Source organism: Electrophorus electricus, chromosome 12, assembly GCF_013358815.1.
Source record: "Electrophorus electricus isolate fEleEle1 chromosome 12, fEleEle1.pri, whole genome shotgun sequence".
In the NCBI taxonomy this organism is placed as follows: Eukaryota; Metazoa; Chordata; class Actinopteri; order Gymnotiformes; family Gymnotidae; genus Electrophorus; species Electrophorus electricus.
This window is the reverse complement of record NC_049546.1, coordinates 11,987,710-12,001,330: the sequence shown is the minus strand read 5'-3', so window position 1 is coordinate 12,001,330 and position 13,621 is coordinate 11,987,710. Positions and strand designations below refer to the sequence as shown.

The following is a 13,621-nucleotide window of genomic DNA, read 5'->3' as shown; positions in this document are numbered from 1 at the left end:
CAAAATGTGACAGTTCATGAAAAGGGAATAATTTAAGATAAAAAGTGGCACAAGTCTACATGAATATGGCATTCTCTCTGGTCCCAGTCACTCAAACAACATCTGGAAACTGAGTTGCTACTTTGTAGGGAGCCAACTGTGTACAACCAATGTCATTTTCTGAATAAATCCTTTTCATGGAAGATTACTTGACCAGAAAAGTAACTGCTTTTGCTGTAAGTGAGTCCTAGGGTTCTTACTAGCCAAGGCATTGCCTCACACCTGCAAAGGTACAGCAGGCTTGTATATAGAAGGCTGCTTGGGCCGAACACTACCCTGTTCGACAGGATACGCTGCAGGAATTGAAGGCATTCCCATGTCACATAGTGCCATCTACCCCCAGAAGCAGACATCACAGCATGCAGAAAAACAGTGCCGTTCTCCCCTGTTGTCCACAAATAACATGCTCTTCAATTGCATAATCAGAAAAGCAATGACAGTGCAGTGGATAGGGAATATATGACTACTGTAAATCCATAAACACATCTTACAATACTTATAATAAAAAACCTCCCTTAGCCTAGAGAAGAAATCACCTGCCAAGCTTTACTGTATGAACTTCAAGACACGTCATATTGTTTACAATGTGCAGTTGCAGAGACAGGGGATATTGGGAGAAGTACACCAACTAAAAAGGAAAAATGTCCTCCTTTAACAACACGTTATCTCCAGGGCATGAATAAAACATGCCGATCATCCCTCAATGAAATTGGGTTACTACGATCTTTTCTGTGCCAGAGACCAAACAGTGCTGCAGTTCATCTAAAGCTGTTGATCCTAGAGACAGTTCAAAAAGGAACTCTGCTGTTCTAACTCTGCTGACTATCAATGATGTATATGACTATTGTTCGATTGTCAGTTTGAGTAAGCCAATCTTTAAATCCCATTTTATTCTCATAGTTTGTTTCAAATCTATGATAATACTGAAGCAAAACTTGGTGCAAAGTTCTGCTGATATGCACTTCTTGCTTTGCTTTGATGCTGAAAAATGTATGTTGAATAGCTGTCCTCCAAAGACACTTAAATACTTAAATGGCTAACTGCAGTAAACAACTCATTTTCAGATCTCAAATATGGAAGTATTACACTTCCAAATAATGCACACTGATAATAATCATGTGTGGACCTTTGCCAAACCAGGAAACTACTAGAAATTAGTTGCTAGTTCAAAATGTCACTCTCTATGTTTCATGAGCAACCCGATAAAAAATGCACAGGTTGAGCAGAACATTCATTCAGACACTCAAGATAAGATGATTTTCATACAAAAAAAGATTTTTCTTTCCTATATTTCTATAAGAACTTTTCTTGATGTATGCAGTTTATCTGAAAAGCTTAAATAAATGTTCCCTTTTGCTTTATATTGCCCTATCTGTATTGTCAATGAAGCCACTTGGAGAGTATGCATCAGTATGATGCATGGCGATTAAAGCACGGATGGCAGCTCATTAACTCTCCTATTCATTTCACTGGCTGTTGGATCACAGAGCATGAAGTAAAAAAAACAGAGGCTGACAGCTTGGTAGCAATATGTTACGCTGAACGAACCAGTGATCTGAGTCCTAACCTTCCTGTGGCAACGCCGTGCAATGACATGACCACTTTGCCACATAAATCTCTAAACCACAGTGGAAATGCATCATGTTTATAGCAGTTGTTTCTATGAAGTCTAAAAATGAATGTCTAAACAAAGAAACATTGTGAGGGGAAGAAAATGTATCCGGCAAGTGAGACAGTTTGACTCTTCGCACAGCAGAAATTGGGTCATTTTCATCTGGTTATGATACAATTGTACAAAGAGTGTTAAGCAGTTCTGACCACACAATGACAGATTTCAACAGCTAACAGCTAACAGTACACAGAAATTTAAAAAAGCTAAGAAAGGTACTCAGACTTTCCTATGTCATTTTCTTTTTTATCATGCTCATGCAAGATCATTTGAAGATTATGCTAATAGGTTGGCACACCCGTCATCAGCACAGCTGCTGTAAATCAGCATTCCAACCTCTGTTAACCTCATTAATGTTCATTTGCATTAAGTCAGCTCCACATTCAATCTCTCAGTCTCTCACAAGCCTCAGAATTACCCTGGCTCTATAGTAGCTCATAGTGAACTTCTGGAGCTTCTAAATTCTGAGCATAGCTAGCACTCTAGCCACTATATAAAATAAAGACTGGAGATGAAGACAAATATTACATATACATATTCATGATCCTTAAGGGAAAATACAGAGGATGTTTTCAATAAACAACCACATGGGCTTTATTAACATATCAAGGTACATACAGAATGATCTGAATTGAATAGACTGCATTTTAGTAGACTAACGAAAGGCAGGCAGATAGCAATGTAAAAATTAGTGCAATACAATATGCTTGTCAAATCCGTCTGGCAGAATAAAGCCTGCAGGACTGAGAAGCATCATCCTCTTTTATGACTCATTTCCTTTTGGACTGGGGAATCCATTTAAATTTGAGAAGTGTGGAGGGGCTCCTGGTTTTGAGGTGAAAAGCTCAGCATCTGGGCCAAGCATGAGTTCAGTGGCACATAGAAGGAGAAAGGCACACTCTCCACATCCTGATTTACTCCCTACCACATACTTCTGTCTTGATGACTCATCCGGTAATATAAGTTGTTGCATAATGTAATTAGCACCAAAGCGATTTTCATTATTTGATCTCAGTTTACTTTCAGAGAGAAATGTAATTTTACTCCACTATCGCAAGGCATTGCATTTTTACATGGAGACAACGATGACAAGAAGACCACAAGCTTGCATTAGGGGATGACTAACACTAGCATCAGGCTTATTGATACTTCAATTAACACTGCAGTACTTCTTTGTGGGATCAAGCTCAACATGCAATGTAGTGCAACTGTGAAAGACTTGGTCCTATAACTGCAACAAAATGGGAATACAAAAACACTGTCTGCTTTGACCACTTCCCCACAGCAACAATAAGTCTGGTATGCTGTCGAATCCCTGGCTGCAGTTCTGTAGGGCCTACTTTCCACAAATTCAGGATTTGCGACCTTCAGCATTTGTATTTAAAGCTACACCTGGCCTGAATCTCCAGTTTACGAACTTACATACACACACACACACACACACACACACACACACACACACACACACACACATATAATCTCACACCCACATATTTTCTCCATTTAACTCTCGATCCTCTCTGTCACACGGTCTCATTCTCAGACAAAGGAGCTTTCTAAAGATAGAATCAGTAGGCCTAGGAAAACAAGTAGCAAAGAATATCATAGCAACAGAGCTCCCTGATGAGCAAATAATCACCTGCTTCATAACTCTAGCTTGCTCCAAGGCCGGATGATTGCAGAGATACCGGAGAAACACAGAGATTGGGAGAATTTGTACTTGAAATGCATCTACCCATTTGATACACACTCCTATAAACCAGGAGACAGGCAGTAACTCCTGGTAAATTGGACAGTTCTTGTTAATTCCCAAGCATAGTAATAATAGGGTTCTACATGGTGACATTAAGCTCTGAAGCTGGAGGCTTAAACATATTGAATGTTTAATTTCAGCCCAAGAGAAGAATTAAAATGTTGCCTTGAAAGCTGAAAAAGACTACATAAACCTATTTTATTAAAACTTCATTAGGAGATGCAGAAAATTTTGAATTATAGTACTAGTATTGGTTGGTGTAGGTTTATCCAATGTATTACCCTGTGCTTTACAACTTTTAAAAAGAGATTTTACTACATTTAATACGACCAGAATTATGCAAATAGTCATTCAATAATTCATTATACTGAGGAAAGGATCAACTACATAAAGAGGTGTGGATAATATGAGACATTATAATGATCCTGCTATGACAAAAATGACTTTTAGCAATTAATGTAATGATTTCATTTTTTTTTTTCTACCCAAATCCACACTAAATCGTAAGTCTCTTACTGCAGGTTTTCCTTATGCTTTGACAATAACACAGTCCACAGCTCAGGACAAATTTATTAGGCCCTGAGGGTGGTATACTAACAAAGCAAAAGGATGGTTGACCTACCATATTCACTTGCAAAGGTCCAGAACCAGGCCTGAGCAGTTTTCTGGATCTTGTGCTGCCGTTCCTCATCCGGACAGTGGCTAAATGTGGAACACACCCAGCTGTCAAACGTAGGAACATTAACGTGATACACTCACATAGCAGTCTCTCAACTTTTCATTATTGTATGATTTAGAGGGAGGTTTGAATGTCATTGTCACAATGTTCATGTATGGAGGGGAGCAATTCAAAAGCACAGAATAAGGTATTACACACACATTGTCATATTACATCTAAGAGTTATACTTCTCCCTGAATGTTGTTGTTCTGTATTTTACTGAAATGGAGTGACCTCTGGAATGTGAGCCTGTGTAGGCTGCTACTGTATAGCTTCGGAAGCTGTCCGGACATGTTCCAGTCACGTTTCCAGCACAATATTGTACCTGGATGGGCTAACAACCGTGGCAAGCCGACCGCATCAAGGCCCAGAAGGGTACTCTGGGGGAGGGGCAGGGAGCGACACCTCTGGAGGACCACTTTAAACGGCGGGTCCCGAGGCGACACACCAGCAGGGCGAGAAAGGGCCTGAAATGCACACGACACAGTTTAAATGCCGCCCGCCAGCTGCACAGAGACCAAGTGGTGCGGCAGCACTGACTCTGTCAGTGGCTGGATGAATCATTAAAGCTTTTGAATTATTATGAAGTGGTGGAGTGGATGAATCAAAGCATGGAATGAGTTGAAGGCAGGCAAATGTGCCGTGGCCAGTGGGAGGGCACAAGAGGGAAAAAGCAGCATCTGAAAAAGAAACATGACCTTCCAGGTAGACAGGGGGCCTCCACATGCAGAGGCCTGTTGAGAGTACTTGGAAGCCAAGTTGCTACAGGCTTCCTAATCAAAAAATGCAATATGATTCATTTCCATGCTGTTAGTAATGTGTTTGTGAGGGAGTGGAGGTCAGCCTTGTGGGTCTTACATTTTTTTCAGTAGTGTATCTGAATCATAAGGGCAAACAATAAAGGCTAGCTTCACAGTAGGAACACACTGCAGGTTTTCTGGAAGCCACCTCGCTTGAGTGGTGGTGAAGTTCAGGCAGCCTAAACTAGCGCTCAGCTGAAGGACTGTATGTGGAAGTTCATCCCTATCTGTGTTGCTGGCAAATTCATTTGGATATTTTTAAAGTTAATGTAGTTCACATCACATTACTGTCTTAATATATAAGTCATACTTTTAACACTATGTAACACTGACAGTCTGATCAAGCTCACCATTAAAAGCAGTATTCTATAGAGGATCAGATCTTGTTAGCATTTATAAATATGTTATCAGTGTTTCTTTAATGATAAAGTAACCCTTCTCATATTAATTTAGACTCAATTTAATGTCTTTATTTTGCAAGTTATTAACCAAACCAGCATATACTCATATAACTGATGCAACTGATGAACGCAAATGCCATCACTAAATTATGATAAGCCATCCAATGGCCTTGAAGTAACTTGGAGTTGTGTATCTCATAGCCAATAAAAATGCTAACAGTTCCTTTCCTCTTGTACACTGCCAGGATAGATCTTTTTCTTACACTCTGTGGTTGCAGTGGGATGGACTGGATGGGTGCATGTCCCTCTATGACAGAATGTGGTCTCCTGGGAGGACGGGCCCTTCTTGGAAGCAGTGGCTGCAGCGTGCCTGAGGAGTCTTGCCATCCCCACAGGCAGACACACACCTCCTGTCCAGAGGAGAGAACCTCCTCCTTTATGGCGGGACACTGCGCACTTGGCCCGCCTACGCACAGTGACACAGGCCGGGATCTTTTTCTCAGAGGGAGCACCCTCATTGGTCTAGAGGTTCTGAAGCATCCCAGATTTCCTTTGCCCAAGTGACAGCCACCTGCTGAGGCCTATTTTCAGGCATGTGGTTATGTGGGAGAGACAAATTGAGCGACCTGAATGTAAGGTACAGTAGCTTCCACAAAGTTGGCATTCAGAGCAATGGAATGGGGGGGATCCATGATCAGCCAAAAGGCAGATCATACACAAGCAACACTGCTTATTATTGGAGTTAATAGACTCCAATAAAAGTTCAAATAAAAACTCCAACTCTGGCTTGAGTGACAAAGCCTGTTGATGACGCTTACCTTGAAATAAACCATCATACATATACTCTAACAGCCCAAGTAATTGAGCTGTACAAGCCATTTGATAAAGAGCTATTGAAGCTAACATATTTCCCAGGTGGGTTGGTGATTTCTAGTTAGGGGGATTAAATGTGGCTTTCCGGCTGTTGTTTTCTGTGTTGCATTTAATTGCGCTACCTCTAGTGGCCAACAGATGGAGCAAAAGGAAATCCATTATGTTTAGACACTGAGTGTCCTCTTTCTTCCTCATCCATATACCGTTGTTTGTTTAGAAAAAGAAACAGGATTGTTATGCCAATTTCAATTGGTTAGTCATGGAATGAAAAGCAATGGATCTGTTATACTTTATGATGAATGTGCAGTATAATGAAACATGTCCAGTGGAATTTAACACTTCAGACCATCTAAAATGTCAGCAATAAACCAGATCCCAGCTGACAATTCCTGAAAACAAAGACAAACATTAAAAAAAGGATCTTACCTTGAATATTTCATCAGGACAGTCTGGAACTACCTCCCTGTCCCTACAAATATCTTGTTTATCATTAATATTTTGGGTGCCCAGGTCTTTGGCTTTGGATCCAGCTTCAGTCTGCTCATGAGTCCCTACCTCCTGTGACAGGAGGTCAAACTGGAGCTCAGGCTCTGATAGAGAACTCCCCTCTGGAGCATCACATCTCTGGTGGTTCTCAATGGTTGCCAGAGAGGTGTGAGTGGACGTGAACTGGGACTCTGTCCCATCTGAGATGCTGCCCTGGAATCCATTGGCACTCTGCGAGTCTGCACATGCTTTCCAGGATTTCAGCACCACACGAGGAGATGGGCTCACTTCTTCAGCAGATGAGACAACCTCAAACACATCAGGGGAGGCAGACTTGGCGGGAGTTGAGGCCTCAGCTTTCTCCTCACTCCTTAACATCACAGATACAGAGTGAGGGAATTCCCCAATGCGCTGTGCTCTCAGTGAGCCAACAGGGGAGCACTCTCCTTCAGGAGGTGAGAAGGACCTGGATGAGTTCCTCCATTTTCGGGCAGTCTCAGCCACACTGTTAAAAAACCTGAACAGGCCTCCAAAATGGCTGCTCTTGACATCTGGGCCTGTTTGTTTAGGTGCATGATTAAAGTCTTTGATACATTCTAAGTCAACAGATCCATAGTCAGAATCAATTGTTTTGTCCAGTGTGTGCATGGAGTCAAAACTCTTCTCTAATAAATTTGAACCTCCCCTTCCTATGAAGGAAATTCTTCTCAAGTAAGTCCAGACATCACCCCCCTTTGACCGTCTTCCCCCTAGCGGTACCTTGGGGCAATCCTTCACGTAGCGCTCCTCGTGAAATGCCACAGATGAGTTGTTGCAGTTGGAAAAGTTGGATTGGGCTTTCTTCATGTATGTGATTCTCTCCAGATTCTTACATCCATTCTGCTGGCTGACTGCGCTCTTAGACACTTGATGATCATCCTCAAGCGTGGCAGAAAGGTCTATATCCTCGAAGGAGCAGTCAAAGTCAGTGGTGTAGCCGGCATATGAGTGCCTTTTGCTTTTATTCCTGAGAATGTTCCTCTGAGAGTGCAGTGAGGAGGGCGAGTCCCGGCTTTGTTCGTTTATGCCATCTCTAAGCCCACCATGGAACTTCACAGAAGAGGGCTTGCCAACTTTGCCTCTGAATACCGATGGCGACTTTAACTTCTTGAAGCCCTTTACCTTGTCTGTGAATGACAGCTTTGGAATGGACGTCTCTCCTGGAAGGATCATAGAGTGAGGCCGCCTCTCATAGTCAGATGCCCCCTTCCGGCGGTTGAGAATCCGCCAGATGCCTGTTGTCCTAGAGGCCCGAAGGGGCTCTTGCTTTCCTCTGATGGGTGTCTGGTAGGAGACGGGACCCGCAAACTTGGATTCTCGGATTTGCACAATCCCTGTTTCACTGTCCATGTCCAGGGACACATTGAAGACTTTGTTGACATAGCCATTGGGATCACTGCACTCAGACATGGAGCTGCCTGTGTTGTCCATCCTGTCAGCTTTCAGTTTTAGGGAACATCATGTTTGTTGTCCACCTGAATATCTAACACACGGATGTCAGAAAATAAAATGAGTAAGCAATTTTAAGGAAATCATTGGTTATCTAGAGCTGCATAAAGCTGTAATATGTGGATATGTGAATATGTGGCTGTTTCATTACACCACTATTCAGTTTAGTGATAACTACTATTTGTTTAATTCAATTTTTAAGGTACAGTTACAGATAATGTACAATAAAGTACAGTTACAATGTGTGTGTGTGTGTGTGTGTGTGTGTGTGTGTGTGTGTGTGTGTGTATGTATATATATATATATATATATATATATATATATATATATATATAATTTTTTTATTATTATTTATTTATTTTTTTAATAAAGAGAATCCGCAAATTCACCTATTCACACGCTTTTTGAACCGTTCCAGTAAGTAGTTTTCTTACCACTAACTTTCTTACATTCACCTTGATTTGTTAAACTGGGTAATTTTTTCAGTGGTGCGAACCCGATCGAAAGTAACGTAAATGTCCACTTCATACTTCACATACAATTTTGCATTGTCTATCGACCCTAAATTGCCTTCCCTTCTAAACTATAATAACGCACTTGTTCAAAAATAGATCACTGTTTTTAATCTATCATCAACTAATATTTTCGTAACTATCACAAAAACGGCATAGCCTACTGATATTAAGAAATTTATTCATATCAAAACCATACCTTAGATAAATCTTCTTCCTGGAATTCCAAACGCGGGAGGTAAATACTAGTTCGGAATATGAAAATTCCGATTAGAAATTTTGCCAGAAACTCTGAAGCTCCATCTCAGAGTCGCAGACATTTCGGAAATCCGTTAAAATATTTTGTAACGTTACAGTTTTTGCAATTTCCCAAAGAACAATCCGAAGTGATTTTGCGGCATTGTAAAACTGTTGAACTCTTGCCCTGAAGAGGCTAAGAGGCTGAACAGACGCCGACACTAAGATATGCAACAAGCGCTTCACGCGAGCACGCGCACACACACACACAGACACACACACACACACACACACACACACACACACACACACACACACTGTTCGCACAACGCCCTATTCCTCTTAAGTCAGCAGTCCATTCCCACTTATTTTCGCTACCGTTCTACAGTAGCATCAACTGTGTACAGTAAACGGTACAAGAGAACACTATCGCTAAAGTGTAGACGGATAAAAACTACCTTCATAGCCAACTGAATTAAACTGTTAAACAGTTTATAAATTGAACTATGTAATTTCAGTATTTGTATTCAGGACATGTATGCCACGACACATCAGATGTCATGAGATATTTTCATCTGGACATTCACACGGAAAATAGAGTCATAATACAGAAAAATGAACACATTAACTATAGCCCAGTGAGAAGATGTGCCGAGCCTACATATATTTAAACATTTCCCTTTTGTCCTGTTTTGGTCCTATTGTAATCATATGGTTTTTTTCCCCTTTACACAGGAAAGAATGGCTCTTACATCAATGGGACAAAAAAAAATGCTCTCAACTTGACAAAGACAGGAAGCCTGACTGAGCGTATGTAAATATCTATGCCATACACGCTTTCCCCTGCTTCTGTGTGACCACTAAGGTAATTGTGCTTCTGTCCCTCTATGTACTCATGTTTGTCATCATCATATAGCTGGGATGGACATTTCATGACACAAAACATGCAGCCACCCACTGTATTAATACGAAATGCTATGTGCTGAGAATGAAATGATAGGTGCTGAGATTAAAGGCCGAGAGATCATTATGATATCAAGCCAATCACTACACAAGTAAAATAATCAATTACAATGAATATGTTAAATATGACATGTCAGTGATTTTCTTAAGCTCGTAGATACTCAATGACAAATTGTAATCAAGAAGCCTTGAAGCTCACATTAACTAATGCCATTGGTTATGTGATCAGCGCATCACTTTGGTTAGAGGGTATCAATGTGCGAAATCGCTGTCTTCGCGCGTGCCTTCATCTTGACGTAGGTCTCAAACAGAGAGGCCCACTTCCCAAGCACTTTGCATTCAGCCCGCTTCCTTAACACGGTCGGCCGGCTTTCCTGCTGTCCATTCTTGTCACAATGCACATCCTGGACAGCCGAACACTCCTGATTTCAGCCTTTTCCCTTAAGCGAAGGCAAGACACAACATCTACTTCAATGGGAAAAAATAAAACACTACCGGGAGGTGGGGGCCGGGGCGGTGCTATGGACTTTGACTTTGTTGAAGGAAGATGGAGAGAATTATTATGAAAAAGTGTATTCTGCAAAGTTACTAAACATTGCAATATTTCAATATTATTTTTGATGTATTGCAGGACAACAAATCAAAATGAAAACAGAAAGGAGAGTTTACAGAATACATATTTGAATTTGAATGTCACATTCAAACCTATGCGTGCTTGTTTACCAATTCTAACGTTATCTCCATCCTGAAAGTTTGTTTAGAGAACACCTCTTCGAAATGATGTCATCACTTTTTCATTTTTTAGAACAATTGGCGTCTTCCTCGGCTTCCTGTGACACAGTCTCGGCCGTGTGCTTTCACAGCACAAGCAGAGCAAAACAACCAGCGCAGTTTTGACCCATAATTGTTTCAGCAGTAATTGTGTAGCAGAGCTAAAAATAAGAGGCGAGCACAACGTGAAAGCGTGGCACAACCTGTAAAACACCGGCCATATCGATCCAAACCCAAAACGCGTCGGCTTTGCTGTGATGACGCGGTGGCAGCCTGGCCTTATCACTTTGTTAGCGCTATATGTCAGAATTCCTGCTGTGATGGTTGCGAGAAGTATTTGCTAATAACCACGAATAGCAGGCCAAGCGCCCCTACCTACGCCCCAGGATAGGCCACGTGACTATCACCGTGAAAGGGCACGCAGGTAATCGCCGGCTGCTACACAGGGATTTAGATAAAATTACACTCACATTCTTGGCATGCTCCCTGTCAGAGAAGCACATTCTTCCCATAGCCCGGAGTGTTCCCGGGTCCACAACACCAACCCATCCTCACGGCCTCCCCTGAGTCACATATTAGATTCCTCTTCACAAGATTTATATTCGCAAGCTCCAGGACTATTCGGTGGGCTTCTTGTTCAGGGAGTTCTGAGTAAAGACCACTTTGTGCAAAGGCTCTTGAGATAAGCCAAAGAGGTTCAGATGTAATGTCAAGAACTCTACATATTAGTGAATATAAATCTCTAAGATGCCTCTCTTCCCCATGGCCAGGTGAAGGTGTGCTTCAGAAAAACGATACCATTATGACACATGCACTCTAAAGTGCTGAGAGAATAATATTTGAACTTGTAGAGTACACTTGGAGCACTCTTAGGTGATCATTACATTTGTCCCAAAATGTACTACTTCCATACAGAAGTAGTCTTGAGACAACTACAAAACTTCAAAAGATGTTTACTACAAGCTTGCATTCAAATACTTATACACATATAAACCATCTGGCAGACATCCCATGAAAGTCCCCGGCACCTAACCAGAGGCATGAATAAAGTCTCAGTCCAGATGTTTTATTCGCAGATGAGCGCATGAAGGAAATGTCTGACATTACTTGAAGACAAGTGGCCACCCTGAATGGCGAATGTGTGTGTGAAGGCATGGCCTGAAGGGACTTCCTCCACCATGGCCTGAGGGTGAAAACCTGGCTCCTAGAGTTTAACAGAACATATCCCCATGGTACAAGAATCATGTGATTGCAATCCAGCAGAGGATGAACAGAGACTCTGCCTTCGTTAAGACAGTAGTGGATTTTAGCCACATGGTATCTGGGAGAATCTAAAAACAGGAAGTCAGCCTGCAATAAACATGGTTATACTTCCTTTTTCATGGCTTGCAAAGGAAGTGAGACATTTTTTAGGAATTCCATTCCAAAGAGACTAAGAAAGAAGGATGAAATGTAACATTCTCTTACACTTAGTGTTGTGGCAGTGCCATACATTAGCATCTTTTGAGAAGTATGTTAATTTCTCTATTGTTACTCATATTGTAGTATACCATGTAGTATCATATTAAAGTGGTTTAATTATTCTGACAGGGCATCAGTTTAAAACATAAGTTGCAGAATGTCACATTAACCCACTGTTCTGAAATTAAAATCAGTATTAATTTCCATGTTTAGTCTCTTTAATTCCTTTCCTTTTATTCCTTTGAGTTTGAAGATTGTCTACTGTAGCATGACGTCAGTGAAATGTGGCCTACTTACAGCATTTGAGTAAATTCTACTGTTAATCCAGTGCATTATAGTTATCTGTACTGCCAGTTCTCCCTATCACTGTGTCTATCATTTGGCTACAAGCCATGGCTCAGGGTTTACAGGTCAACACCTGTACAGAAGCTCATGCTGTCCTCCTGTGAAAAATGAGCTTCCTTCCCTTATTACATTTTCTTGCCTTCAAAAATGACTTTCTTAAATAGCAAAATGGCACATCTGAATCACAAAAGAAGCTAAGATTTATCTTTGAGTATTTAAGTCATCTCTGAAATATCCAGTATTGTTCCTTATAGCAAATGATGTTTGGTAGAAGTAAGGAATTGAGGTCTTGTGTGATCTGCTGTAGAATTGGAAACACTTTCTTAATGAGAGAAGCTTGAATTGTAGAGAACTAATACACTGCCACAAACAAAAGGCAGTGATGAAATATATGGGATTTGTCCAAGGGTGTCTGCTTCTTAATTGTCGTGTTTATTGTTGTAGTGGGTGTTGGTACTGGGTTATTATGCCTATCAATTAAACAGCCTTCCCTGCACCACTTCGTTGCTTTTGCCTCCCTCTTTTCATCCCTCTATCCATCTTTCTGTCTCTCTGTGTTTTCATTTCACCACCCAATACCTCCATCCTTTATATGCCCTCTCATTCACTTAGTGTTACAGCCTAAAGCAGGAAGTTAGGAGTTTTTTTCCAAGGGGTTGGCATATTCCTGGGAAAAGTGTCCATGTTCTCTAACCCCCACCATGTGCCCTCTTGCCCCTGGTATGCTTGGAGAGACAATGCAACAAAAGGCAGTCCTCAGGGAGTGGAGAAGTTCTTCATGTGACCTATTTGGTGAAAAACTTCATAATGCTGTAAAATTCCTTTTTGAGATATCGTCAGTCTGCCCCCTCTCTCTCACACTGTCATGTTTCAAAATCTGGAGGGTAACAAATGAACTACTCCAACTGCAATGCCATATATGACCTTTTTTAAACAATCAAATGCTAGCTAACTTAATCAAACAGAAGGAGCAGTATGCAGACCAAGCAGAAATCTGGCTATAGAGGATTCAAGCTAGGCTTTTAAAATGATTCCACCAACAACAAAAACTCTTTGTTTTGCAAAACCAGCAATTATCTAACGTTTCAATTACAAAGATTTTGC

The 13,621-nt window shown here is 41.2% G+C and overlaps 1 protein-coding gene across 7 annotated transcripts in view; it reads right to left on the bottom strand.

Moving 5' to 3' along the window:
* Positions 1-9,197, bottom strand: part of LOC113574182 (spermatogenesis-associated protein 13-like) — a 31,811-nt gene extending 22,614 nt beyond the window's left edge. For all 7 annotated transcript variants that reach the window (XM_035532181.1, XM_027004911.2, XM_027004915.2 and 4 more), the window contains exons 1-4: positions 8,940-9,197; positions 6,681-8,262; positions 4,506-4,647; positions 4,084-4,184 (exon numbers count right to left, since the gene is read on the bottom strand). In XM_035532181.1, coding sequence (XP_035388074.1) covers positions 4,084-4,184; positions 4,506-4,647; positions 6,681-8,210 — 1,773 coding nt within the window. In that variant the 5' untranslated portion in view covers positions 8,211-8,262; positions 8,940-9,197. The remainder of the gene's footprint in view (positions 1-4,083; positions 4,185-4,505; positions 4,648-6,680; positions 8,263-8,939) is intronic.
* Positions 9,198-13,621: the final 4,424 nt, after the last annotated feature.